This window comes from Acinonyx jubatus, chromosome C2 (assembly GCF_027475565.1).
Source record: "Acinonyx jubatus isolate Ajub_Pintada_27869175 chromosome C2, VMU_Ajub_asm_v1.0, whole genome shotgun sequence".
In the NCBI taxonomy this organism is placed as follows: domain Eukaryota; kingdom Metazoa; phylum Chordata; class Mammalia; order Carnivora; family Felidae; genus Acinonyx; species Acinonyx jubatus.
The window spans coordinates 2,170,975-2,197,627 of NC_069384.1; the positions used below are offsets into that span (position 1 = coordinate 2,170,975).

A 26,653-nucleotide genomic window follows, 5' to 3' on the forward strand; every position below is an offset into this window, starting at 1 on the left:
CATGACCAGCACTGTTTTTTTTTTTTTTTAAGTTCATTTATTTATTTTGAGAGAGAGAGAGAAAGAGCAGGAGCCAGGGGAGGAACAGAGAGAGAGGAGAGAGAGAATCCCAACCAGCTGTCAGCACAGAGCCAGACACGGGGCCTGATGTCACCACCCTGGGATCATGACCTGAGCCCAAATCAAGAATCGGTTGCTTGACTGACTGCGCCTTCCAGGTGCCCCCGGCACATTCTATTCATTAGAAACTAGTGGCTAAGTTCAGCCCACGCTCAAGGGGAGAGCTATGAGGTATAAAGCTGCCCTTCTCAGAGACAGATAGCAAGGAACATGCTGACATGTTTTAAAGCCACCACCAGTCCCTTCCAGGGAAGGCATGGGCAAGGCGGTCGCCAGGGTACCAGTAGTGGGTCCCCAGGTCAGCCACACTTCTGCCTGACTTGGCCACATATTGGGGGTTCCAAGGACTCCCCTTCCTCAGGCGAGATAATTTGCTAGAGCAGCTCACGCAGAACTCAGGAAAGCACTTTACCTACTGTGCTTTATTGTAAAGGGTATGACAAAGGACGCAGATGAACACCCAGATGACGAGGTCCATAGGGCAAGGTCCAAAAGGGTCCCAAGTGCAAAAGCTTCTGTCCCATGGAGTTGGAGTGTGCCACCCCCTGTGCTTAGAGTTTTTAGGGAATATCCAGCGTGTTAACACAACCGATTAAACCACTGACCATTGGTGATTAATCTCTGGCCCTTCACCTCTCTCTGAGGTTGGGGGTGGCTGAAAGTCCCCACTCTCTGATCACTGGTTGCTTCTGGTGACCAGCCCTCATCCCCCAACAGTCCACTCGCTGGCACAATCTCAGGTGTGGCTGGAAGGGGCTTGTTATGAATAACAAAAAGTGCTCCTCTCAGCCCCATACGTGAGGAAATTCCCAGGGTTTTTTTTTTTTTTTTCAACGTTTATTTTTATTTTTGGGACAGAGAGAGACAGAGCATGAATGGGGAAGGGGCAGAGAGACAGGGAGACACAGAATCAGAAACAGGCTCCAGGCTCTGAGCCATCAGCCCAGAGCCCGACGCAGGGCTTGAACTCACGGACCGCGAGATCGTGACCTGGCTGAAGTCGGACGCTTAACCGACTGCGCCACCCAGGCACCCCAGAAATTCCCAGGGTTTTAGGAGCTCTTGTGTCAGAAATATGGGAGAAAAAAAAGACAAATACATATTTCCTGTTACCCCAGAGGGGAACTAGGAGCCTTATCAGTCACAATTACACCGAGTCAGGTCAGATAGGAGTCTGGGCCACTCGCCTGCCCCTCTGCCCCAGACGAAGAAGATGGAACGATGGTGGGGACAATGTGTTTCTGAGGAAAGAGAGTGCTCAGACTGTGCCCCGAGGTCTGCTGCCCCGGCGTGGATGGTGGCCATCACCGTCAGGTGCACAGCTGTCACCCTGGGATCTCTGCCACCATCAGTGGCCCTGGTGATCCTCAGGGCCACCAGCTCCCAGATGTGGGCAGGTCACATCTCCTAGGAGCTTCCTGATCCAGCACCCGAGGGAGGCACGGCATGTGTGGAAATGGCATTACGCTACCCTGACGCCTGAACGAAGGTCTGCTGAATACAGAATCGTAGGTGAGAAAGCATCTTCCTACACAAGTGCCGAGGCCTGTTCCATTGTTCTGTTGCTTCCAGCGCTGCTGTTGAGAAGTCAAAGCCTCTCTGACGCCTCCTCGCTTGCACACGACCCGGTATTCTCTCTCCAGGAGCCCGTAGAATCTTCCTTTCCCGGGGGGTGGAATCCCACGATGAAGTGCCTCTCGCGGGCCTGCTTCCCACCGCGGGGCTGGGCCCGCACTGCCCCTCCCAGCGCAGAAGTGCATGTTTTCTGTCTGGGACAATTTCCTCTTCCTGGAGCACCTGCCACTTACAGCTTGGACTTCCGGGTGGGGGTGCTGATCGCCTTGTATATTGCCTGTACTTTCCTCTTTTCAGCTCGTTGCTGCTCTGCTTTCAGAGAGAGATCTCTCCCTTGACATCCCAATCTTGTGTGAAGTTCTTTGTTTCCGCTGGCGTAGTTATGATTTCCTAGGGATGCTGTTCTCTGAATGTTCCTTTTTTGCAAGTTTATTTCTTTATTTTGAAGGTGGGGGAGGGGCAGAGGGAGAGAGAGAATACCAATCAGCTGTCTGTCAACGTGGGGCTCGAGCTCACCAAGCATGAGATCATGACCTGAGCCAAAATCAAATTGGACGCTTAACCGACTGAGCCCCCCAGGCGCCCCTCTCAGTGTTCTTTTAACAGAGTTTTATTCTTCTTTCGTAGATAGAGGGCCAGAATCCCTAAGGGTCTTGCTGGTTTCATTTAATTGTTTACCATTCTCTCCTCCCTCCCTCTCTTGTTTCATCCACTCAGCCTTATTTCTTTTTGTTCGTCTTGGTCTCAGCCATGTTAGAGGCCTTCCGAATGTCTGGGGGCCCTGGGTGTCTGTGATTAAGCAGTGAGGCCTCTGGCTGTGACAGGGGATTTACAGTCGTTGAGCCTGGTAGGGGAGCTTGTGGGGCCATTTGTCGCCCCCCCCCCCCCCCCGGGACATTGTCCTTTTAGGCTGGCCAGACTCAAGGGAAGAAGCTTCTAGTCTCTTGTCTGGAGCTGAATGAAGAGATGGGATGAGTCCCGACATTCACCGTCCTGCCTGTGGTGACCTGGCCACGCGTGTTCCGTGTGGAGCCGCTGCCTCGACTGTTTGTGGCTCTCTCGGGTCCAGACACTCTGCTTGCCCCAAGAACAGACCTCCCGACCTCTGCTGGGGTGACGGAGGGGCCGCACCTACTCCTCCGCCAGCTGGCCCCCTCCCCTCCACTGAAGTAGGGTCCCCGGCAGGCACATCTGCCGAGGCCTCAGAACCACCCAACGCTGGCCTGGGGATCTTCTGAACACCGAGGCATGGGAGTTGGCTTGCAGACATCTTGGGAGACCCCCGGCCTGCCCACCCCGGCCCTGAACTTGCCCAACCTGGTCATCTGCACCTGCTGTGGAAGCATCCAGAATGCCTGCACCTCAGCCACAAGGAAGACCCTTTCCAGGGTTGCCTGTCCCTGGCTCATGGTCTGTGGGCCACTGGGAGACACAGGTGCTGCAAATGGGGTACAGAGTCTGACACGGGGACCTACCCGGGGAGGTGGCGTGGGTCAACAGTGAGTGTTGAGATGTGTCCTCTGGGAAGGTTGGCAGCAGATGCGGCTGCAGGCTGAATTGGCAGCTGTGATCACCTGCCTGCAGCCTGGGGGAGGCCGGAGGGCCTGTCGGTGGGGTCTTGTCTTTGCTCCTGGGCTGGCTTCCCCATTTCGCTGTGGTGGGTTTCGCGTGCGCTTGAGTAGAGATCAGTAAAATGGCCCCACGTGCCCCCCACCCCATCCCCTCCTCTGACGGGGCTTCCGGAAGGTTTCTCTGGGTGGAGAAAGGAAGGGAGGGGGCAGAGGCAGTGGGGGTGGGGGGCTATCGTCGGAGGCACGAGTAGTGCTGGCCAGTGGTGATGGGAGAGAAGGGGACAGGTCTGTAGGGTGTTTGGGGCCCAACCAGAAAGCCTGGGGACGTAGGGTGGGACAGTGGAGGTGCCAGCCAGGGTCAGATGTCCCCGCATGGAGGTGTGCCACCCTGTCCTCCCAAGCGCCCGTGTAGCTGTGGCAGGGCCTCTGCCCCACCATCTCCCAGGCTGCCTCTCACCTCTGTGTAAGGTCGGTGCCCGTTGGCAGCATGAGGGCTCTTCAGGGAACAGGGAGCCAAAGCCCCAGCTCTGCAGTGGGAAACACCACTCTGAACCATGGGATGGCAAGGCGGTGCTCGCTCACTCATTCGTTCACTTGTCCACCCTTTCCCTCCTGCACAGGCTTTGTGGAGACTGGCAGCCTGGGCTCCGGCCGGGGGGCGGGCGATCCCCGCCCACGGGCTCCCAGCCCTAAGCACGCGTGCCTGGCACGAAGTGGGTGCCTTTCAAGACTCGGACTTTCACAGTTATTTAAAAACAGTCTGAATGACGGAACACTTTACAAAAGAAAAGTCACCTATAATCCCTGCTCTAACAGCCTGTCTTCACCGTTCAGTGTTTTCTTCTGGTGTTTCTCTCTCTCTGCGCATGTACACACACCCATACACACCCGTACGTGTGCACATATTCACACACTCGCATATGTGCGTGTATGCATACACATACACATATTCTCCTTTTGTATGTACCCTGTGCATGTACATTCTATATACCTTCTTTTTATATATATATATATGTACTCTGTATATGTATGTGTGTATACATAGATATTATACATGTAAATATAAATATACAAGTAAGCAAATTTAATTTAAATGAATACTCACTGGTTTACCCACCAGCTTTGTACTTGTCATTTTTATTGTCTGGATGATATCCCAATCTGTGGCTATAATATTATTTCTCAAAATATTCCTTGGATACTGAATGTTTGGTTCATTTTCAAAGTCCTATTCTCTAAATCTGCAGGTGCTTGGCAACCGCCCCTGCACCGGCCCTGGTAGACCTGGGCCTCACCATGTACAACACAGACCTGCCCCCAACACACACGGTGTGGGGGCGGCAGGCAGTGAGCAGGTGACTAGACAAAGGATGGTCACAAAGGGAGTGTGTGCTGAGAAAGGGACAGAGCGGTGGCTCTGGGACGGGCGGACAGCTGTCCTCATCACATGGGAACGGGCTTCCGCTGGCGGGGTATTTCTCTCCAGGGGGCTGAGGCGCCCTGGCTGGGCTGCGTGAGCACATCGTGCGGGTTCACCTGTTATCAAGCACCTTGGGGCCAGTGTGTGGGTGGCGGCTGGGGAAACTCTGCACGTCCCTGCAGCCCCTGCGAGAGGCCACCGAGACAGGCTTTCAGAGTCCCGTAAAACTCGGCGGAGGTGCAGCCTTCAAAACTGTGCTCGAAGCACCGGATCGCAGTCGGTGACACAGAGCGCCTGTCCCAGGTCTGCCTATGAGGCATGAGTTCGGTCCAGTTCAGATTACAGGCGGGATCTCCAGTCCTGATTTGCCATCTCGAGTCTCTGGCCAGGAATACTGCCTTTTCCGAGCCCAGCGGGCACGTCCACGGGCAGCAGGCTCTTTACCCACATGGTGGTAACGTCCGGACCCTGAACCTGCCCGGCCCCCTCAGTCCGCCACACAGGCCCGGGCACGTCAGGGCAGGACAGGCACAGGGCCCGGCACAAATCGAAACTCAGACCCCTTGCTCGTAACTAGTTAATAATTTCAAAACAGTGACAATGAGCCTCCAACCACGCGCTGGCCTGTCCACAAGGCCTTTGCTGCCTCTTTGGGTCAGAAGAGCTGTTGTTGATATTCTGGCCTAACTGTGTCCCCGCGTTGGGGAGAAAAAAGTACTCACCCCATTGCTAACAGGGGTAAGGGACTTTTTCCAGGGAACTAGCCCAGCAGGGGGGAGGTCAGGCGCACCTCTGACCACAGCCCCCAAACGTGTGACTTACGGAGGCCAGAGAGCAGGCGAGGTGCCTCAGGGTGGATGGAGGAGACACCCCGAGGCACTGGGCCCAGCCTCTGACGGGACCCTTACCGAGAACAGGCCAGGTGATCAGCATGCGACAGTGGCCCCAGCACCAGCACGTGATGGCATCTGGAGACAGGGTCTTACAGAGGCGATTGGGTTAAAATGAGGTCACAAGGGTGGGTCCGACCCCAATGTGACTGGGTCCTTATGAGAAGAGGAGATCAGGACACAGATACACGCAGAGGGAGGGCCAGGTGAAGACTATGGCGGGGCGGGGGTGGGGAGGACAGAGCCAGCCCCGCCCCTGCCTGGTCCTCGGACATGCAGCCTCCAGGACAGAGAATGACAGCTTGCTGCCTGAGCCACCCGCCTGTCCACCGCGGGAAAACAATGAGGCTGGTGTGTGTCTGCCAGACCCGTGATGCTGGCTCATTCCAGCACGAACCGCTCACGTGCTTGGCACACAGACGCTTCAGGGTATTACAAAGGCGGCCGCCGTTCCAGAGCTGGACGAGCCAGACAGACTTCACCCCCGCAGAGAGACAGACAAGAACACGTAGCCACAGGATCGCTGCGGGAATGTCAGCTCTGAGCCGGGCCCACCTGGGAGGCCGCCCTGGTCACTTGTGTTACTGTTTACGGTTCCAGATACCCCCCGGGGAAGGTTCCAGGTGATGGGAACGCAGGCTGGCACCGGGCCAGGAGTGAGAGACGGAAGACAGGCGCGCAAGCCCCTGCCCGGCCTCCCCTACCCTGCCTGGGTGGGGTCCTTCTGCAACCCCCGTCCATGCGCGGCACAGGGCGAGCGAGCCTGGGCCTGCGTGTGGCGCTCCCTCCCAATCCCTGTCTCTGTCTGTCCCCGCCAGGAATGTGGCCCACCCTCTGAGCCTGACCGGACCTTCAGCAGTGCTGTCCCAGGTAGGCCTGCCCCTCCCCCCACCAAGGGGGCCCTGGAGGTCTCGGGAGTGACAGCCAGACCCCTGAGAGGCCGTGGGCCGTGGGACCCTCCTCCTGCTGTTGTCCCCACCTGAGCTTTCCTGGGCTGGGGACACGTGTCCCAGCTCTGCAGCCCACACGTGGCAAGGCCTGTGGCCACTCCCTCCCTCCCCATCCGGGCGTTCTACCACGGGGTCCCTGCAGGTGGGGGCTCTAGCAGCACTGACATCTTCTGCCAACACCACCCCAGCAGCTGTGCCCTACACAGGGTCCTGGGTCCCGGGCCCCCAGCCACGGCCCGTCTTCTGACTGTGGCAGGTGCCGTGAGGAAAGTAAGGCACGGTGCTGTCCGCGTGGCCTGCTGCCCCCCAACCGCCTGACTTCCTGTCTGTCCCTCACACCCTGCCTGCTCCCGTCTCCGCCTCGTCCTGCTTCATGCTCCACGGTGGTCACCCCGCCTGAGGTCACCTGCTTCTGGCACGTGATCTGTCCCTCCCACTGGAATACCCCCCTCAGACCCCCGTGCCAGAATGATGTGCACCGTAGAGATGACCCACAACAGAGCTTTCTCGAGTAAATGTCCGACCGGACGAGGAGGTGGCACTGAAAGGGACGTATCATGATGAGGAAACAGACGTGCCAAGGCCCTGGGGTGGGGATGAGCTGGGCCCTAGGACAGGGGAGGAGGGAGGAGCCCATGGGGGTGCAGCAGAGGTGGGCGGGCCCAGACCTCACGCTTGGACCATACTGGGGGCTCCGGGGAACACTGAAGTGCTCCCAGCAGAGACAGGAGCACGCTGTCCACTTCTGGGGGCCATTCCCACCTGCGGGCGTCTCCCTTCCAGCCAGCCTGACCGACACTTCAGGCAGCAGAAACGCAGGGGCACGGAGCCCCCAAAGCAAACACACCCCGTGAAGAGCACATCGAAACCCCACAGAAGTGGTTTTTATTTCAGTGCGCACGGCGCTCTGCGTGTCCACGAGGACGGGCTGTGTCTGCGGGCCCAGTGTGAGCAACACCTGGACCTTTCGGTTTTTCTCGGTCCTAATGTGACCAGCTTCCAGGGACGGGAAGCGTGTCCTGTCGGTCCCTCTCAGGGCGGGTCACCGTGAGCACGAGTGGGAACTCGCTGGCGTCTGTTGATTCGGAGATGGGAGGGAGGGTCCGCTCTCGGCTGAGGCCGCGTCTACGGGGGCCTCCCCTCCCCCGGTGCTGCCCCGCAGACCCACGCCGTGCTGGATCAGGAGGGGAAGGTGGGCGCCTCGGCCAGCGGGCGGGCCACGCTCTGGATGGCCCACTGCAGGATGCCGTCGAAGGAGTGCTGGGAGACAGGAGGGCAGAGGACTGGGAGACCTGCCCGAGCCCCCAGGGGACAGGTGCACACACCGTGGGTTCCAGCGTCCCCTGGAGTCACGAGCATCCCGCCCCTCCCAGTCGCAGGTGGGGAAACTGAGGCCTGAAGCACCACAGGGCACGTCAGGCGAGGGAGGACTCCTCTTCTGGCGCCTGCCATAGCATCCTGCAAACACGGGGCACGGCCGCCACGGCTCCTCTGCCTCCGTCTTCTTCCCGGCTCCGAGGCAAGACCGGTTCTTCCATCGTGTGCTCCCGCAGGACGGAGGGGGCAGGGGAGACCCAACATTCCAGCATAATGGGGCGACTGCCCCCTTTCTCCAACGGCATCAGGCGACCGCCCCGCTAGAGCCACAGGGCCAACATCCAGTGCCCGGGGTCACCCTGAAAGACTCCTGCACTGAGACCCACCCGTGCCCAGCCCACCACACCGGGCAGGGCCCCACAGCCCCAGGAGGCCACGGACGGGCCACCTGGGTGTGGGAATGGTTGGAGGAGGCTGACCTCCTGTCAAAAGAAGATGAAACCCCAAAAAGGCCCATTTCCTTCACAGCAACTATAGCTGTTCATCTTAGGGTGGAGAGGCTGGGGCTGGGAGGGGCCGTGAGAGGTCCACCGGAGGCAGAGGTTCCGGGGCGCCCACCCCCCCCCCACCCCCAGGGGGAGTCATGGCACCAGAGTCAGGCTTCAGCGGTGCTGGTGCTGAAGTCCTGCGGCCACTGCCCCTCCCACCCCAGATCTGGGAACTCTGGACCCCAGATCTGGGAACTTTCTGCTAGAAGCAGAAAGGGCTCAGGGGCTCCTTTCAGCTCCTTTGTGCGCTAGGGGCTCCCGCATGTGCTGGGGGGCCAGAGCCGTGCCGGAAGCAGCCTGGGCCTGTGGTGCTCAGTGCACCCAGCAGGGTCTCCCAGGCCCTCCTCTGGCTCCGGCTGCTTGGGGCTGGGTGGGGGGAGGGGAGGAGAAGGAGGAGCCCCAGCCAGGTGACGCATTACCTCGCTTAGGAGGGATTCCAGGTCGTCCCTGTGCACACCCAGCTCGTGACCAGCAGAACTGTCCCCTGCCTGCAGCCCAGGAAAGGGAGGTCAGCCCAACTCCCGCACCCCTGCCGGGCACAGCTGGAACAAAGTGGCACACCAAGCAGAGGCAACAAGGGTCTAGGGGACAGTGGCTAATGCCAGGACAGAGGGCATGCTGCCCCCAGCAGGGCCCTGGGAGCTGAATTCTAACACCCAGCTCCTGCCAGGGTCGTGGGCACGAGCGAGCTTGGGGCTCTGGAAGCTGGCTGCCCAAGGCCCCCAGGCCTGCCTGCCTCCACGTGCTGCATGCAACCTTCTGGGGAAAGCCAGGTGACTCAGAACCAGCTAGAAGGGACCGTCCGGGATGGAGAAACTGAGGCCCAAAGAGGAAAGCGTCTGGTGTGGTGCCAGCCATTCACCCATCCGACTAGCATTGCCAGGGCCAACCGTGCCCCCTCCCACCCAACCCCCCCCTTAAGGGGCCAGAGCCCGGCAGCAGGCTGTCCATGAACAGCCTAGGAGGGAGAGAGGACCATGCTAAGTGGACCCACATGAGACTGCCAGGTTCTGGCTCAAAATAGCCAAATCTGAGCTCCTAAACACAGGCCCTTGGAGGCAACATCAGCCCCTGGGGCGTGAAAAGGGACCCAGCTCCAAGGTGGGGGCGGGGGGGGGGGGCTGCTGGGGAAAGCACTGGGGCCACACCCACATTTTCAGGACAGCCCCTGGGAAGGGAGCCAAGGGGCTGGGACTTCTTAGTCTCCAAAGTCGTTACATTTTACATCACAAAGACAAGGGGGTCTTTGCTAAATTGAGAAAAGAACCCAAGAGTCAATGAAGAAGCATCTTCTGGAGGGAGGGACCCTCTCTGGGGCGGGGTGGCACCCGGCAGGGCACGCACAGGTGTGGGCTGAGCCGTGGGCGTGCACGTAAGCCCCCTCGTGGGCAGAACAGGGGCCCCTGTGCCTGGGCAAGCCCCCTCGTGGGCAGAACAGGGGCCCCTGTGCCTGGGCTGGCATCGCACAGGCACAGTGTGTTCGTGGGAGGATGCGGCGCGGCTGGGGAGCACGCCAGGGCACCGGTGGGGTAGGACTTGCCACCACCCAGGGCCCTGAGAGGTTCTTGGGGGTGGGGCAGCAGGGACGCGGTCAGGCAGGATGAGGTGCGCCACCTCGAGGCTCCTGGGAACACACGGGTTCTGAGGGAGCCCGGGGTGACTGCTGGGTAGGAGGGCAGAGGGAGGCCACTTCTCCCAGACGGCTCCCGGCCGCAGGATGGGGCTTGACAGGGCCCTGGCGCAGGGCCACGGGGGGACTGGGGTCACACTGGGGAGTCAAGTGGGCTTGCTCATCCCCGGTGGAGCCTTCTTGCTGCGGCCGCTTCACCCCCCACCCCACTGTGGGGATCGTGCGCCCCAGGCGCTGGGAGAAGGAGGCCTCGGGGGAGCCCTGCGCTGGGAGACCAGGGGCCTGGGGGGGGGGGGGGCTTGCGCTGGGAGAAGGGGGCCTAGGGGGGACCCTGGCTCAGTCATCACGAAAGAACAGCCATCCCACAGCCGCTGGTTTCCAACACACGTGATCCGAAGGGAAGCTATTTAAACAACTAAATTGTATGAAACAGTGAACGCAGGGCCACGGGTCGCGGCGCATCCGCGAAGCTGGCACTCGAGTGTCCCTGGAGGTGTGCTCGCCACCTCGACCCCGCGGGGTCCCCGCCTCCCTGAGCAGCACTGACCTTGGCGGGCCCGGGCGCCGCTCGGGCGGGCGTCGGGGCGGGCGCGCCCTCCTCGGGGGCCGGGGCGGCGTCTCCGGAGCAGGATCGGCAGCGCGGGACGGCCCTGCGCACAGCGGAGGATGGTGTCGTGGGCTGCCGGTCCCCCGCGGTGTCCCTCCCGGTCCTGCGCCCAAGCCGCCGCGCTCACCCGGGCCGCTCTGCGCCCGCGGGGAAGTGGCAGTGACAGTGGAAGGCGGCGGCGCAGTGCGCGCACCGCAGTGCGTCCGCGCCGTCCCCGCACACGCCGCACCGCGCACCTGCCGGGCCCTGTGGGGGGACAGAGTGGTCTCGGTGGGGGGGAGGGGCGCCCACGCCTTCTGCCCCGCCCCCGGGAGCCCAGCGACACCCAGCACCTTTGCTCTGCAGTCCCGAGAGACCTTGCTCCGCCTTAGTGGACCCGGACCCCCTTTAGGGCTGGTCAAGGGGACCCCAGAACCGCCTCCCTTATTGTCCTGCCCCTGTGAGGGTGGGCTGGGGTAGGGGTTCCAGGAACCGGGGCGGAATGTATCACCCCTGCTGGAATCCCTCCGGGAGCCTCCCCTCCCTGGTTCTGCATGCACAACCCCTGCCCCCCCACCCCCGTCTGGCTCCTCCTCCCTCAGCCCTGACCCCAGCCCCCCACCTGACTACTGCCCCCCTTCCCCGCATGTCACTCCTCCTATTTAGGCTCTGTCTGGTTGTCCTGCGGGCCCTGAGCTCCCAGAAAACAGCCACCCCCACCTCAGCACCCCCTCACCTGCTGCCTCTCAGGGCCCACACACAGTAGGGGGCGCAGGGCTGAGGGGTTCAGCACTGGCAAGGGGGCTGCAGAAGGCGGGGCCAGCAGGTGCTTGTAGGGGCCGGCAGCGTCCATCCCGGCTGAGGGCTCCCTGGACAGCCCCTTGGCCTCTTCCCCCATCAGCTTCAGCCCCAGGAGGACCTGGAAGCAGAGGGCCGGTGCTTGGAGAGGCCACGGTGGCCTGTGCCTCACCACCCAGGGAGTCAGCGATCACTGGGACCCGGGAAAGCCCCGGGGGCTGGCGTGGGAACCCCACATGGGGTTGGAAAGGTTTGGGTGAAGCTCCTGGCTCTGTGTCCTCAGCAAGGTACTTGACCCTTTTGCCATCTACAGACGGGGTGCCCGTGGCCCTCACGGGCTGTCAGGGAGGACTCCGGATCTACCTGGACGTGTGTTGTATCATTCCTGTCTCTGCTGCAACAAAACGCTTAAAATATTTTTAGAGAATGTTATTAGTAGCCAAAGTGCATCCCCTGAGCCGGGCGACAGAGCCAAGGCCCCACATGGAGCCATTTCCCAGTGTTAGAAGCCAAGCTGATGAGGCCAGGCCGGGGGTGGGGAGTCCCGGTTCCAAGCCTGGGGCCCCACCCATGGGAGTGGCTGGGGAGGGGGGGGGGGCCTGCGGTGGGCCTGGGCCTGGGCCCGGGCGTACCTGGGTCTCCGCGGGCGGCTCCTGGGGCTGGGGCTCCTCGGCCTGGGGAGGGTCCCGCTGGCCTCCTCCCCGGAGACAACTGTAGCACCTCCAGGTCCCACTGCTCACGTGGCCCACGTGGTCACCAGCCAAAGACATGCAAGGGGGACAGAGGGGACCACAGACTCCCAGATACACAGGCAGGGGAGGCCTGAGGTCTCCTCCACGTTGCCACTTTCCTTTCGCAGATGGGGAAACCGAGGCCCAGGCTGGACAGTGGGTAGAGCCAGGATGGGAGGACTGCCCCGGCCAGTGAGCAGGAGGGCCCGGGAGGCTGGGAGGCTGAGCCCCGGGGGTGGGAGGGGGGGTGGGCCTTGCCAGGATGGTCAATGTTCCCTCTGCTGAGCCCCAAGAATCCGGACATCTGTTGACCTGCAGAGCCCCGTGCGTGGCTCTCGCTGGCCTTGCCCTCCCGACGGGACCTCTCTGAACTGGGGACCCACCCCCGTTTCCGCAAGGGGGACAGTGCCCAGCAGAAGGGGACACGGTCAGAACCAGGAAAAAAGAGAAGATGACCGCCCCACCCCTGGAGGCGAATGATGACCTCGGCTGAACGCCCTCATTTAGTGACAAGCATCAGAGACAAGTGGCCTGGTGAAGGCCACTCAGGGAGCAGGGGCAGGGCCAGGGCTCGAAGGTGGGTCACATCTCCCATGCAGGCTCTTCCCCGCCAGCTGTGGTCACCCGTGGGAGCTGGCAGTAGAGGGCAGGACGCGGTGGGCGGGGGGGAAGGGAGAGCCAGGAGGTAGACGCGGGAGGACTCTGGCCCTGCCCAGGACGGGCACCCACTCTGCCCGACTTCAAGTAAGACCTTGTTTGGAGGAGGGGGGCCGGCTGCTTGTGGGACGTTGGGCTGGGGGTGTGTGGTGAGATGGGACAAGGTGGCCGCTCTTCACTGGGGGGCCTCATTCTGCTTCTCTGCCCTCTGGGGCCCTGCTGGCCAGGCTGGGAGGACCCAGCCTGGGTGACCCGAACAGAGACACTTCCAGGCAGCCCCACACCCAGGTCAGTCGGGCAGAAGTGGCCGTGAAGCCAGCTGGGGGCGGAGAGCGGCCTGCCGGGCTCACCTGGGAATCTCCCGGAGCGGCGGGGACAGGCAGGCCAGGTGGAAGGCCCGGGGGCAGCCGTCACAGCAGATGAGCTCCCCGCCGTCCCGGCACACGGCACACTCATCCTCGTTCTTCTGACACGGGCAAGACACGCGTATCCTCTGGGAGATCCGGGGCGGCGCGGCGCCCTCCCCGAGAACCTCTCGCAACAGCTCCGCTGCGGCATCCCCAGGGGCCCCCAAGTCCCCTGCCTGCCCCCAGCCCTCCCCCATGACACTCTCCCTCTCGGAGACCCTAGTCCCCTGCGCACACCCCCAGGCCAGGCCATCCCTCTTGGGAGGACGGAGCCTCCAGAAAGCCCCGTTTCCCGTGGGTGCCTGTGTCCCCAGCAGCGTCCACACTGCCCACCCCGCACGCCCTTCTTCACAGCGCAGTGGAGCGATGGCCGGCGGCGTTGCCATCAGCCCCAAGCACCCGCCATCCCCACGCCTGGAGCCTGGACGCTGCTTGTGCCCCTGCCTGAATGGCACCACAGGGCCCTCCGGGATGCCTCCTCCAGGCCAGGCCGCCCTGCACAGCGATGAGCTCGCTCACTGTAATCACCCCCTGATCCTGCCCGCCGGGAGCTTGGAGGGGGGCAGGGGCACACGGGTCCTGCTCCCTCCTGGGCCCCCGGGGCCCAACAGCGCCTGGCGGGAGGCCGGAGGCAGTCAGATCTGTGGTGGCTTCTGTGCTGTGCTGGATGCTCAGGTCCCTGGCTCCCAGGAGGGGCCACCTCCCCACCCCCTGGCCTGCTGGGAGACTGTGAGACCGGGGACAAGGGCACCCAGCTCAGACCCGTGGTTTTAAACACCTGGTAGGACTCACTCTGAGTTATTTGAACACAAGTTGTGTGTTATCAGGAAAACTGTTACTAAACAAGGAAGCTCGACCCTGTGAACAGAAGCTTAAGGCTCTGTCCTCATCACCCAAGGGAGAGCCCTGGACAGGGGCAAAGGGGCAGAGGGACCCCCTGTGGACGGTGGAGACGAGGGAGTTCCACTGTGGCCTGGGCATTACCTGGTGGGGCTGGGGCTCGCTGGGGAGGGCGGGAGGGGCCTGCACCCTGCCCTGTGCGCCTGCTCTCGGGTCGCCTCCACCCTGCTAGGGAGAAGGGGGCAGGTCACCAGAGTGCGGAGCGCCCTCTGGGCAGGCCCAGCCCCAGCTGAGCTCTGTGTTGGGGGGTGGCTATCAAGGGCAGGGCTTACAGGGGCGGAAGCCTGGGTCCCCTTGGCTCGGACCAGGGTCTTTGGGCCACCGCTACGGGCCTTGTTCTTCCCCGCACCGGGGTCTTCGAATTTGCTGGGAGTATAAAACTCCCCCCCAACCTGGATGCACTTCTTGGAGCCACCTGGGAGGAGAGGGTGGCTGACCTGGGAGGCCCAGGAGGGTGGGGGGCAGAGTGGGGGGACAGAGAGGTGGGGGGGGTGGAGTGGGGGGGCACTCTGCAGCTGGCTGCTCCCCACCCCCCACCGCCCCAGCCCCAGGCAGCTCTGGGACCAGGGTCCTGGGCACAGCAGGGGTCCTCTGCAGGGGGCGAAGGGGGTGCTGCACCCGGCCAAGCGTGTCCACCTGGAATCTCAGAGTGTGGCCTTATTTGGAAGCAGGGTCTTTGGTGATGGGATTAGTTAATATGGGCTCCCGAGGGACACTGAGTCCAGTGACGGGTGTCCTCAGGAAGAGTGGAGAGGACGCAGACAGATACAGGGAGGACACCCTGAGACTTGGGGGCAGCGGCCGCGGCGGTGGGGCCCGTAGCAAGGACTGCTTGCGGGGAGAGGCAGGAAGGACTCTGCCCTGGGGCCTCCGGAGGGAGCACGGCCGCCCACGTCTCCACTTTGGAACCTCCTGCTGTTTTAAGGGCCCGGTGCGTGGCCATTGGTTATAACTGCCATGGTGAACTACTTCGGGGTCCCCGGGACCCTCCCTGGGGGGTGAGACCAGGGTCCGCATTGGCTCCCGGAGGCCAGCTGGCCCTGGCCGTCCGCAGCATCCCCGGCCAGCGTCCAGCAGGAGGGAGGGGAAGGGGGTGGTATGGGGGTGGGGCAGGTGCTGGAGAACTTCCCGGAAGGGGATGAGCCCAAGACCCTGAGGGGCCCCTCCGGGTGGGCAGAGTCACCCGGGAGGTGGCCCTGGACCGCCGACCTCCCAGAAGCCCAGGAGCCCCCACCCTGAGGGACGCCCTCGGTGCCCGTCCCCCCTGCAGAGGTGGCCACCTGCGCGCCAGCTGCACGTGCACCTGGGGCCTGCGTCCCCCTGGCAGCACCCTGGCCTGGCAGTGCCATCTACCTGACTCAAACACCTGCTGGATGAGGATGCCCTCCACTGCCCCATGGGCTCCGGGGACGTCCCCAGACGACACGGTCACGGCTCTCTGGACCGAAGTGGACGACATGGTCTGAATTCCTGGGGAAGGGAGCACAGGGCGGGGGGCGGGGGGGGGGTCATCGATTGGAAAGACGGCCCCTGAGCACCCCCTCCCTGCAGGCCGTGGGGAGCGAGAGGCGCCTGGGCTGCGGAAGCCTTTCCTTCTGTCCAGGGCAGGCCTTGGAGGGGGCCCAGCCCCTCCACGGACAGACAGCCAGCCAGCCCATGTGTAAGTGCAGAAACAGGCCATGGGTGTGTGTGGGGGGGGTGAGGCTGTGTGGTGTGTGTGTGCATGTGGAGTGTGGCATCCGAGCTGACCAAACACAGCAGGCAGGGCCGGACAGGGACCCCCAGGACATGGCCCCGGGCGGTGCTGGGAGGGAGGCCGGGTTCCCAGGGTCTGTCTTCAGGTCAGGTGACTCCGGTCTCCGGGACCCCCCCACCCTGGGGCAAGGAGGGGACAGAAAGGGGCCAGGCTTCATCCGGCTGAGGGACCAAGAAGGATTCTGCGAAGGAAGCACAGTCTGGGCTGGCCCTGAGGACGGGGACACTGAGACGGGCACACATGGGGTAACCCGAGGTGCCCCTCTTTCCCCAGTGAGGCTGTGCAGCCAAGGCTGTGGGGTGACATGCCAGGCCTGCAGGGTCCCAGCTCCCAGGACAGGCCGGCAGAGGGCAACACCCCACTGGGCCCTTGACTCGGTGACCCCAGCCCAGGAGGTCGGGAACCTGGCTCACCGTTCCCCAGCAGGGGGCGCTGCGGCTCTGCGTTGCTCTCTGTCTTCCTGGGGTGCTTGGCCTTTGCCTGGGAGCCTGCAGGGGAAGTGTGCAGGGGGAGCCACACTAGCCTGGCCCTCCGCTCCCCATGGAGGTGGGGGGGGGGGGTGAATGCTGGCGGCCAAGGGCTCATGCATGCGGGCGGGGCCTCCCAACTCCCGTGGTCCCCTTGCTTTACCGGCTCTGGTGTCCCCGTCAGTAAAAGGAAGTGACCCCCACCTGCCTACTCGGGGTCCTGGGATGAGGGCCGGCTGGGCTCACCCACGAAGCACCCACAGGGATTCTCCGCAGCCCCGGTGGCTGGCCGGGGTGGTGGGGAGAGGGGGGCTCCACGGCAAGGCAGGAGGGGGACGGCCAGTGGTGTCGAGCCGTCTGTGACCGACCAGTACCTCCAACCAGATACCTGGGTTGGAGGTGCCCCTAGGAGACAGTGCCCCGGGTGGGGCGGCCCTGGGCTCCTCCAGGGCCTTCCTCTTGGAGGGAGGTCTGGGCAGCAGCACTGGGGCCTTGGGGCCCGTCGGGGGCTTTCTCCCCTTCCTCGGCTGGCTGAGGTCCACGTCTGCGGGGCGAGCAGGGACCGGGCCTCAAGACCAGAGCCGACGCCCTGGCAAGGTGCGCGAGAGCTCGGCCCTTTGACGCTCAGGAGCCAGGACGGTCCTCGGTGGTGTCGGGGGGCTCCCTGGCCACCCCCCTCCCTTTTACAGTCCGGCTGGGATGACTCCAGCCGCCCCCGGCTCCCGCAGAACCCCAGTTCCTCCCACAGCACCCCCCCTGACCTTTGGGGAAACAGTCTAGGATGGGCTGCAGCCGGGCGTATCTCTCCAGATTGTAGTCCTTAAAGAGAACCCTCCAGAAGTCCAGGATGGCAGCTGTGTCTTGGGTCAGGAGCCACGAAAGAAGCGCGTGGAAGGCCTGCGGGCAGCCTTCCTTCTCCTTCAGGCGCAGGGTCTCCTGAAGCAAGAGTGGGGGCTGGGAAGCCCCACCTCCTGCCCCCCCTCCACAGCGCCCGCCTCCTGACCCCCACCACTCCACACTCCCCCCTCCTCCTGACTCCCCCCTCCTCCCGCCCCCCCTCCTCCACGGCACCCCCACCTCCCGACACCCCTTCTGTCTTTCTGGAGGGCAGAACACCATCCCAGAGGGAGCTGCAGGTGACCTGGGCACCGTGTCCATGCCCTCAGCTTGCAGCGGGCATGAGGCCGCCTGGGGGTGCTGGGGGTGAAGAAGGCCCACCTGGAACTCATCCTAGGGGAGCCCCTAGCTTAGAGGGCAGCTTGAGGAGGGCTGGGCAAGGGCGCTGGGGAGGCACAGGAATTCGCCCTGGAGACCCTGTGCCTTCTCTTCACCAAAACAGCCTGCCCACACCCCCCTTCCTTCCCCCCCACGGGCAGGGCGGGGTCCATCTGGAGCTCATCTTGCCAGACACTGGCTGGAGGGCAAGGCTTGGGGAAGGCGAGGGGGACATTGGGGGTCTGTCTGGGCCCACCTGGAACTTGTCCTCGGGGACCACGTCGTGGTCAGCCAGCGCGTGCAGCAGCGGGAAGGCGCTGTCCACAGCCATGGCAATCTCAGTGCGGTACAGCCTCAGGAGGTGACGAAGCACCGTGTCCCCACCTGCCTGGGCCTCACCTGCCGTCGCGGGGTCTGGGGGCGCGGGGCTGGGGGCCCCCTCTCCCCGCCTGGGGTCCCGCAGCCTTGGGGTACCACTGGACTTGTGGGGTGTCTGGGCCATCTCTGCCTTCTGGCCCCCGCGCTGCCCCTGATCTGCCGGGCTCCCGGGCGGGCACGCCTGGTCAGGCGCACCTGGGGGGGCACCTCTGTGAGCCAGAGCCCCGTCTCTATTATACTAGGCTCCCCAAGGACAGAGCAAAGGCTGTGTTTCCCTTGAGCCAATCAGGGTGGGAGGGAGGGGCAGGGATGGAAACTTCCCTGTGACCCGGTAAAGAGAAGGTCCCATCTGTTCCATTCACACCTGCCAGCAGGCTGCTGGCTTCTCTTTCCTCTGTAAAGGAAGCTTCCGGCCCGGACCAGGGCCCAACCCCTCCGTGAGAGGGCTGGGAGGGCTGTCAACTCCCCAGCTGTGGTTCTGTTCGAATGGGAGACAGCCAGGACAGACAGGTGCCCTCGGCCTCACCTGGGGCCCCGTGTCTTGGGCACCAGCAGGCACTGTCCAGGTGCTCCGGGGACCGTGGGGCGGATGGGGGCAGCGTCCCAGGTGGGGAGGGGGCATTACCATCCCCACTGCGCCAGCTCAGAGCCCTGGGGCCGGGCTGTAGGGGGGTCAGACGGAAGAGTCCCTGTCTGATGGAGGACCGGGCATATGACGAGTGTCAGTGGGCACAGCACTGGGCGTCGCCTGGAGGCTGTGTGATGCTGGGCGAGTCGCTTTCCTTCTCTGAGCCTCAGTCCCTCATCTCTAACTTCAGCACATCCCCCACTGGGGGACCCAGCTGCCCCCTACCCTCCCCTTCCTCCAGGTGTGTTAGAAAAAAGGCAGCTGACCCCGTGGACTGAGGCCAGTGCGTGCCTTGTCCCGCTCACAGCCCCGGGGGATGGGAGGGACGCCCCAGGAGCCTGCTAGGGCTGGCGACAGAGGCTGGGGGGCGGTGTCCCAGAGGGGGTTGCAGCAGAGGGGGGCCGCATCCCAGGCTATGGCGGGCAAGGGCCGGGGACCGGGGTCTGCAAGATGGTCACCCATGGCGGCCCAGTGTGGCGGGGGGCAGAAGGGCCAGGCCGTCCCTGGGCCCAGCCACAGCCACAAGAGGACTTCCGGAAGAAGGATCTGGTCAGGCTGGGGTGGGGCTGGAGGTGAGCGCAGGTGCTGGGAAGCCTGGGGTCAGCACAGCGTCGCGTGCAGAGGGGCCAGGATTTCTATACTGACGTGGGAGCTCGGGCTGGGGAGCTGACACGGGAGTCCTGTCTCGGTGTGTCCCCCTCTCCAGGCCGGGGTCCCTGGGAGTTCAGTCCTAGACAAGCTGAGGCTGTCCCAGGGCGGTGTCCTGGGGCGTGTGGGAGCAAGATTGGGCTCTGTGGGGTGGGAGTGGTGGGGCTGTGGGGCTGGTCACCTCAGAGAGCTGGGCCCTGTGAGGGCAGTGAGGCTCAGAACAGGCCGGGGCTGCCATGGAATGTTCTGGGGCTCTCTCCGGGGAGCAGGGCCCTTGGGCTGCCCGCCTCTGGGGCTCCGAGCCCCCGGGCTGCGGTGCTGTGGGTGGTGGCAGTGGAGGTGTGGGACTTGGGGCGGGCCCGCCTGTCCCACACTGTGCCACCCGCAGACACCCAGAGGGGACGCCCCCTCGGGCCCACACCGGGGCTGCCCTCTCGGAGGGCACGGGCTCGCCCCAGCCCGGGCCTGGCAGCCGCCTCCTGGCCTTTTCCTGTGCCCTCTGGCACGTGTACATCCACGGAAGCACCTGAAGGAAAGCAGAAGTCGAAGTCGCTCCTGAACGCCCCGTCCTCTGGGGCAGCCCTAGTGTCCTCACTCGTGGGGGTCAGGTCTCAGGGACCAAAGCTCCTTCGTGGCACCTGCTGGGCCCTCCAGCTGCAGAGTTCCCACATAAAGGACCCGGGGCTCTGGGGCCCGGGGCTCAGCGTCCACATCCTTTGGGCCAGGCTGCCCCCCAGTGCCACTCCACGCTCGGCAGAGTTTTCCCCGGTGGCCGACTGACCAAGGGACGCTTTAGCCACCAGACAACGGTCCCCGGGGGATTAGAAATGGCCAACAATATCAAGGTCTTCACCTCGCTTTTCTGGAGCCACGAAAGCCTTGTGGGTGCACCTGTGTCAGCAGCCAGGCCTGGCTCTGCAAAGAGGCTCCTTGGAGAATTTTGGACTTTCCGCCAGGCGGGGGGTTTCCCTGGCGACCCCTCGCTGCAGGTGACCTGGAGCCACCGGGGCTGGTGGGGGCGGCCTGTGAGACCCACAGAGGGGCCAGGCAGGGGGCCCCGCCCTGCCTTCGGCTGGTCACTCCTCTCGTGGGGCTGAGCCTCACTCTCTGCCTCGGCGAGCCACCGGGCACGGTGACATGCCTGCCCCTTGATGGGCCATCTAAGCCTCTGTCCTCACCTCTGAGGCGTCTCTTCCTCCAGCACGGTCGTTTTATGTTTCAGACATGGCTAGCTCACCCTGCACCACGCCCTGTTGTGGGCACGTTGCAATCACACTCAATCTCAGAACCGCCCTGTTAGGTCAGCGTTATTACCCCCATTCTACACATGAGGGGGGTGAGGATCAGAGAGGCTAAGGAACTTGACCAAAGTCACACAGCAAGTCAATAGCCATGGATGGATAGTGTCTGGGCCCATGCTCTCAGCACACAGGACACTCCTCACGTGCCCAGGCCATGTTGGGTATGTCAGCCGCAGAGAGGGGGGAACCCTTCCTGTGTGAAGTGCCCACAGATTGGGGATGAGCGAGGTCCCTGCGGCAGGGTAGGGTGGGGCCTAGAGGGACCTACTCCTTGGCCGCTGGGCCTCGGCTCCCTCAAAGAAGCCCGGACACAGTGATCTTCTCTCCTGCCGCAGAGGGACGCTTCAGTCCAAGGGGTTCCCTGGAAAGGGCTAGGCTCCCAGCGGTAAGGAGGCACGAGGTCCCTCAGGAGCCTTAGAACACCAGTCCAGGCCTCGGCTCGGGGACCAGGGCAGGAGGGGCCCTGGGACCTGTCCCCTGGGGACTTCCCAGCTGGTGGGGTATCAGGGCAGGTTCAGTCTCCTGGTGACACTGTCTCTCGGCCACCAGCTAGCTGTGGGACCCTTTCTGGGTCTCAGTTTGCCCATGAAAGATGCTCCACATCATTACTCATTAGGGGGTGCAAATTAAAGCCAAATGAGGTACCACCGCACCCCCAGTAGGAGAGCCATTATCAAAAGACAGAAAAGAAAGTGTTGGCGAAACCCTGGAGAAATCGGAGTGCTCTTGTACTGATGGCAGAATGCAAAATGGTGCCTCCACTGAGAAGAAGGTTGGGTGATTCAAGAAGTTTCTTAATAAGTTAATTTTTTTAAAGATTTGATTTTATATTATTTTTAATTAATTAATTTGTTTTATTTTGAGAGAGAGAGAGAGAGAGAGAGAGAGAGAGAGAGAGAGGCAGAGAGAGAGGGAGACACAGAATCTGAAGCAGGTCCAGGCTCTGAGCTGTCAGCACAGAGCCCAACGCGGGGCTCGAACCCACAAAATGAGAGATCATGACCTGAGCCAAAGTCGGATGCTTAACCAACTGAGCCACCCAGGAGCCCCTTAAGATTTTATTTTTAAGTAATCACATCCAGTGTGAGGCTGGAACCCACAACCCCGAGATCAAGAGTTGCATGCTCCATTGACTGAGCCAGCTGGGGGCCCCAATATGCTAAGTTCTTAAATAAGAATTATGATATGACCCAACCGGTCCCCTCCCAGATATACCCCCCAAGAATGGAAAGGAGTTGTTCAAACAAAAATGGGTACACAAATGCTCACAGCAGCATTACTCACCACAGCTAAAGGGTGGAAATAACCCAGATATCCGTCTACAGAAGAATGGATCAATCAAATGTGGTCTGTCCACAACAGAATTATTCAGCCATGAAAAAAGATGAAGTGTTGACATGCATTACAATGTGGATACACCTCAAAAACATTATGCTAAGTGAAATAAGCCAGACATAAAAGGCCACTTATTGTATGATTTCATTTATATGAAATACCCAGAGAAGGCAAATCCACAGAGGGGATTGGGGCTGGGGGGAAGGGGTAAGGAGATTGCTGATGGGTATGGAGTTACCATTTGGAGTGACGGAAAGTTCTGCAAATAGTGACGGTTACACAACATTACAAGATACTAATCGCCGTTGCATTATCAACTTCCATAAAAATTATAAATTTTATGCGTATCTTACTACAAATAAAAATGCTAAAAATCAATCGGACATATTTGTGTGGGTCTATTTCTGGGTTCTCTACTCTGTTGCATTGATCTGTGTGTCTATCCCTCCACCAGTACCACACAGTCTTGACTACTGTAACTATATAATAAACCCAGTAGATCACTTCTCAGCCTTTTGGCTAAGATCAAGTGTAGTATAATAAATCCAGTAGACCATCTCCTCCCATTTTATCCTTTGTTTTCAAAATTGTTTCAGTTTCTCTAGTTCGTTTGATTTACCATATACATTTTAGAATAATTCTATTTATAAAAGATCTTTCCAGGATTTTGATAGGAATTGCATTAAATTTATATATCAATTTGAAAAAAAAAAAACAGAAAAAAAAGGGGGGTGCCGGGGTGGCTCAGTAGGTTAAGCGTCTGACTTCAGCTCAGGTCATGATCTCACAGTTCGTGGGTTTGAGCCCCGTGTCAGGCTCTGTGCTGACAGCTTGGAGCCTGGAGCCTCCCTCCCATTCTGTCTCCCTCTGTGCAGCCCTCCACACTCTGTCTCTCTCTCAAAAATAAATAAACATTAAGAAATTAAAAAAAAAAACTCTATATATCAATTTGAGGGCAATTGACATCTGGGTATTGCAATCCATGAACATGGTATGTCTCTCCATTTATACAGAGCTTCATTGATTTCTTTCATCAGTGTTTTGTAGTTTTCAGCAAACAAGTCTTAAACATGTTTTGTTAGACTTACACCTAAGCACTTACTTTTGAGCAAGTGTAAATAGTTTTGTGATTCTACTTCTGGTGTCCACCTGTTTGCTCATTATTAGCATACAAATGCTTTTTTGCATATTCATCTTGTATCCTACAACCTTGCCGAACTCCCTCTATTGGTTCTAGAAGTTTTAGGGTTTTGTTTTGTTTTGTTATAGAATCTTTGGGATTTTCTACAAACAAAATCATGTCATCTGGAAATAGAACAGTTTGAGCTCTTCCTTCCCAATGTATATGCCTGTTAATTTCCTTGCCTTGCCTTACTGCACTGCCTAGAACTTCCAGCACTATGTTGAATAAAAATGGTGAGGGGGCGCCTGGGTGGTTCAGTCAGTTAGGCATCTGACTCTTGATTTCGACTCAGGTCATGATCTCATGGTTCATGAGTTCGACCCCAGCACTGGGTTCTCTGCAGTCAGCACAGAACCCACTTTGGATCCTCTGTCCCTTTCTCTCTCTGCCCTTCCCTCCCTTGCTCATGCTTTTTCTCTCTAAAATAAGTAAACATTAAAACAAAACAAACTAAAAAGTGGTGAGAATGGACATCCTTGCCTTGTTCCTGATCTCAGGGAGAACGTCTCCAGTCTAGCACATTAAGTATAATGTTAGCTGCAGGTAAGTTTTCTTTATCAATTTTAGAAAGCCCCTTTCTATTCCTATATTTATGAGAGTTTTTATCATGAATGTGTGTCGAAATTGTCAGATGCTTTTTCTGCATTGTGATCAATATGATCATGTGATTTTTTCTTCTTTTTTTTAGCACTTTTAAAAAATATTAATTTATTTTAGAGAGAGAGAAAGAAACAGAGCATAAGCAGAGGAGGGGCAGAGAGAGAGAAAGAGAGAGAGAGAGAGAGAGAGAGAGAGAGAGAATCCAAAGCAGGCTCCAGGCTCTGAGCTGTCAGCACAGAGACCAACGAGAGGCTCAAACTCACAAGTTGTGAGTTCATGACCTGAGCCAAAGTTGGATGTTCAACTGACTGAGCCACCCAGGCACCCCTTCTCCCTTTTTTTCTTTGTCAGTCTTGCTAGATGTGTATTGATTTTTCAAAAAAATTTATCAGAGAATCACTCTATTTCATGGATTTTCTCTATTATTTTCTGTTTTCACTTTTATTGATTTTTGCTCTTATTTTGACTATTTCTTTTTTTCTGCTTGCTTTGGTTTTATTTTTCTCTTTTTATTATTATTTTTAGAGAGAGAGAGAGAGAACACAAGTGTGGGAGAGGGACAGAGGGAGAGAGAGAATCTTAAGCAGGCTCCACACTCAGCACAGAGCCCGATGTGGGGCTCGATCCCACAACCCTGGGATCACGACTTGAATTGAAATCAAGAGTCAGGCATTCAACCAACTGAGCCACCCAGGCACCCCTGCTTTTTTTCTTCTAAGTCCTTGATGTGGGTGCATAGACTTTTGGTTTGAGAGGTTTCCTCTTTCCAAGGTCTGCATGAGTGCCACAACATTCTCTTAGCTCTGTTTACCTGCATCTCACAATACTGGGTACGTTGCTGTGTTCGTTTTCATTCAGTTCAATGTGTTTCTCTTTAGCTCAGGGATTATTTAGAAGTGTGGTGTTTAGTTTTCACGTGATTGGAGACTTTTCTGTCAGCCCTCTGCTATTAATTTCTAGTTTGACTCCAGTGTGATCGGAAAACACATTTTATACGATTTCACTTCTTTTAAGTTTGTTGGGGTTTGTTTTATGACCCAGGATACAGTCTGTCTTGGTACACAACTGTGGACACTTGAAAAGAAAGTGTGTGTGCTGCTGCTGGGTGGAGTGTTCTGTAAATGTTGATTAGATGTTGGCTATTAGCTGATGGTGACGTAGGGTTTCTCTACGCCTTTGCTGAGAGAGGGATGCTGATGTCTCCAGTTACCTTGTGGATTTCTCTCTTCCTTTCAGTTCTATTCGGGTTGCCATATATGTTTTTCAGCTCCATTGTTTGTTGCATACATGCCTAGGCTTTCATGAATTCCTGCTGGATTAACTGTTTCATCACTATAAATGGTGAAAGGGTCCATTTTCATTGTTCTGGTCATTTTCTTTGCTTTGAAATGTACTTTAATATAAGATAGCCATGCTGTTTTCTTCTGATCAATGTTTGCATGATACATCTTTTCCCATCCATCTGTGACTTCCCATCTACCTACATTGTTATAGTTGAGGTGAAGTTCTTGCACACAGCATATAGTTGGTCATTTAAAAAACTCTACTCTGCCAAACCAGGCTTTTCACTGGTATACTTAGAAAATCGACATTTCATGTAATTATTGATGCGTTGGGACTTAAATCCTCCACTTTACGTTTGTTTTCTGTGCCTTCTCTCTGCTTTTTATTTCACTGTTTTCTTTTGCCTGCCTTCCTGTAGGTTATCTGAACTCTTTTTGGAGTCCCATTGTGATTTGTCTATTGTATCTTCTTGTATAGATTGTTTGTGGTTGCTTCAGGTATGATATTCTGTATACATAAATCATCACAGTCTACCGGTGTCGACATTTTACCAGTTTGAGTAAAGTGTAGAAACCTCACCTCACTCTGTCCTTTTAGCATTCCCATGTATAATGTAATTGTCTTAAACATTTCTTCTGAGTACATTTAGAACCAGTGTGACAATCTTTGCTTCCACTGTCAGACATAAATCTGTAAAACTCAAAACAAGAAGGAAAATGCATTTACCCACATTTTTACTCTCTTCATTGTTCCTCTTTCCTTATTGATGTTCCAGAATTCCTTCTTTAATCATTTCCTTACTGGTTGGGTGGGTTTTGTTTTTTTTGGTTTTGTTTTCTTTTTTCCTGTTTGGGTATTCTTTTAGGGTCAGTCTGCTGGTGACAAATCCTTTTCGTTTTCCTTTATCGGAGAACGTCTTGGCTCCTCCTTCATTTCTGAAGGAACTTGTCGCCGGATACAGAACTCTGGGTTAGTAGTTCTCCTTTCTCAACGCCTGAAAAATGGTTCTGAAATTTGGTGTCATTTGAACTGTTTTTCCTATTATAGGTATGACGTCAGACCTCACTGCTTTCAAGACTTCCTCATTTTCAGTTTTCACAAGTTTTACTGTGATGTGTCTCGGTGTGAATTTCTTTGGGTTTGTCCTATTTGGGATTTGTTCAGCTTCCTGAATCTCTAGGGCTTTTTTGACTTTTGCCAAAATTTGAGACCTTTCCAGACATCGTTTCTTCAAGCACTTTTCAGGCCCGTGCTCTTTCTCTCCTCCTTCTGGGGTGGCGATGATGAATCCTGTGTTGGAGTCACCCAGGTCCCTTGGGCTCCATTCACTCTCCTCAGTGTATTGCGTCTGTGTTGTTCAGACTGGGTACCTCTGTTCTGTCTTCCAGTTCGCCGATTCTTTCCTCCAATCCCTCCATGGAGTTATACATTTTTTTTAAATTTTTAGTTATTTGGTTGTTATATATGTAGCTATTATATTTTCATTGCATTTTCACTGGTCTCTTCTTTGTATCTTCTGTTTCTTGTCGAGACTTTTTCTCGACTGAAACTTGCTATTTTTCCATTTGTTTCTCACGTGTTTGTAATTGTTCACTGAAGCATTAAAATTTTTTTTAATGTTTATTTATTTTTGAGAGAGACAGAATGCAAGTGGAGGGGGGCAGTGAGAGAAGGAAACACAGAATCTGGAGCAGGATCCAGGTTCCGAGCTGTCAGCACAGAGCCTGATGTGGGGCTCGAACTCATGAACCTCGAGAT

At 58.5% G+C, this 26,653-nt stretch overlaps 1 protein-coding gene and 1 pseudogene across 1 annotated transcript; one reads left to right on the forward strand and one right to left on the reverse strand.

Moving 5' to 3' along the window:
* Positions 1–7,393: 7,393 nt before the first annotated feature.
* AIRE (autoimmune regulator) lies at positions 7,394–18,041 on the reverse strand. Its single transcript, XM_027041316.2, has 14 exons — positions 17,795–18,041; positions 17,085–17,259; positions 16,712–16,867; positions 16,270–16,344; positions 15,454–15,570; positions 14,373–14,515; positions 14,185–14,265; positions 13,144–13,259; positions 12,038–12,137; positions 11,344–11,526; positions 10,756–10,874; positions 10,569–10,671; positions 8,811–8,879; positions 7,394–7,786 (listed from the first exon to the last, which is right to left on the reverse strand). Exons 1-14 carry the CDS (start codon positions 18,038–18,040, stop codon positions 7,706–7,708), a joined length of 1,764 nt encoding a protein of 587 aa, XP_026897117.2. The 5' UTR covers position 18,041; the 3' UTR covers positions 7,394–7,705.
* Positions 18,042–22,327: 4,286 nt separating this feature from the next.
* Positions 22,328–22,429, forward strand: LOC113594439 (uncharacterized; annotated as a pseudogene).
* Positions 22,430–26,653: the final 4,224 nt, after the last annotated feature.

Bases quoted from the DNA above. Each gene is read 5' to 3' on its own strand.
- AIRE (XM_027041316.2), bottom strand. From the start codon at position 18,040: ATGGCCCAGACACCCCACAAGTCCAGTGGTACCCCAAGGCTGCGGGAC. The intron at 13,260-14,184 runs GTAATGCCCAGG...TGCCCGTGTCAG, and splicing joins GCGAGCCCCAGCCCCACCAG to AAGAACGAGGATGAGTGTGC. The intron at 11,527-12,037 runs GTACGCCCGGGC...CTCTGCTTCCAG, and splicing joins AGCCGCCCGCGGAGACCCAG to GTCCTCCTGGGGCTGAAGCT.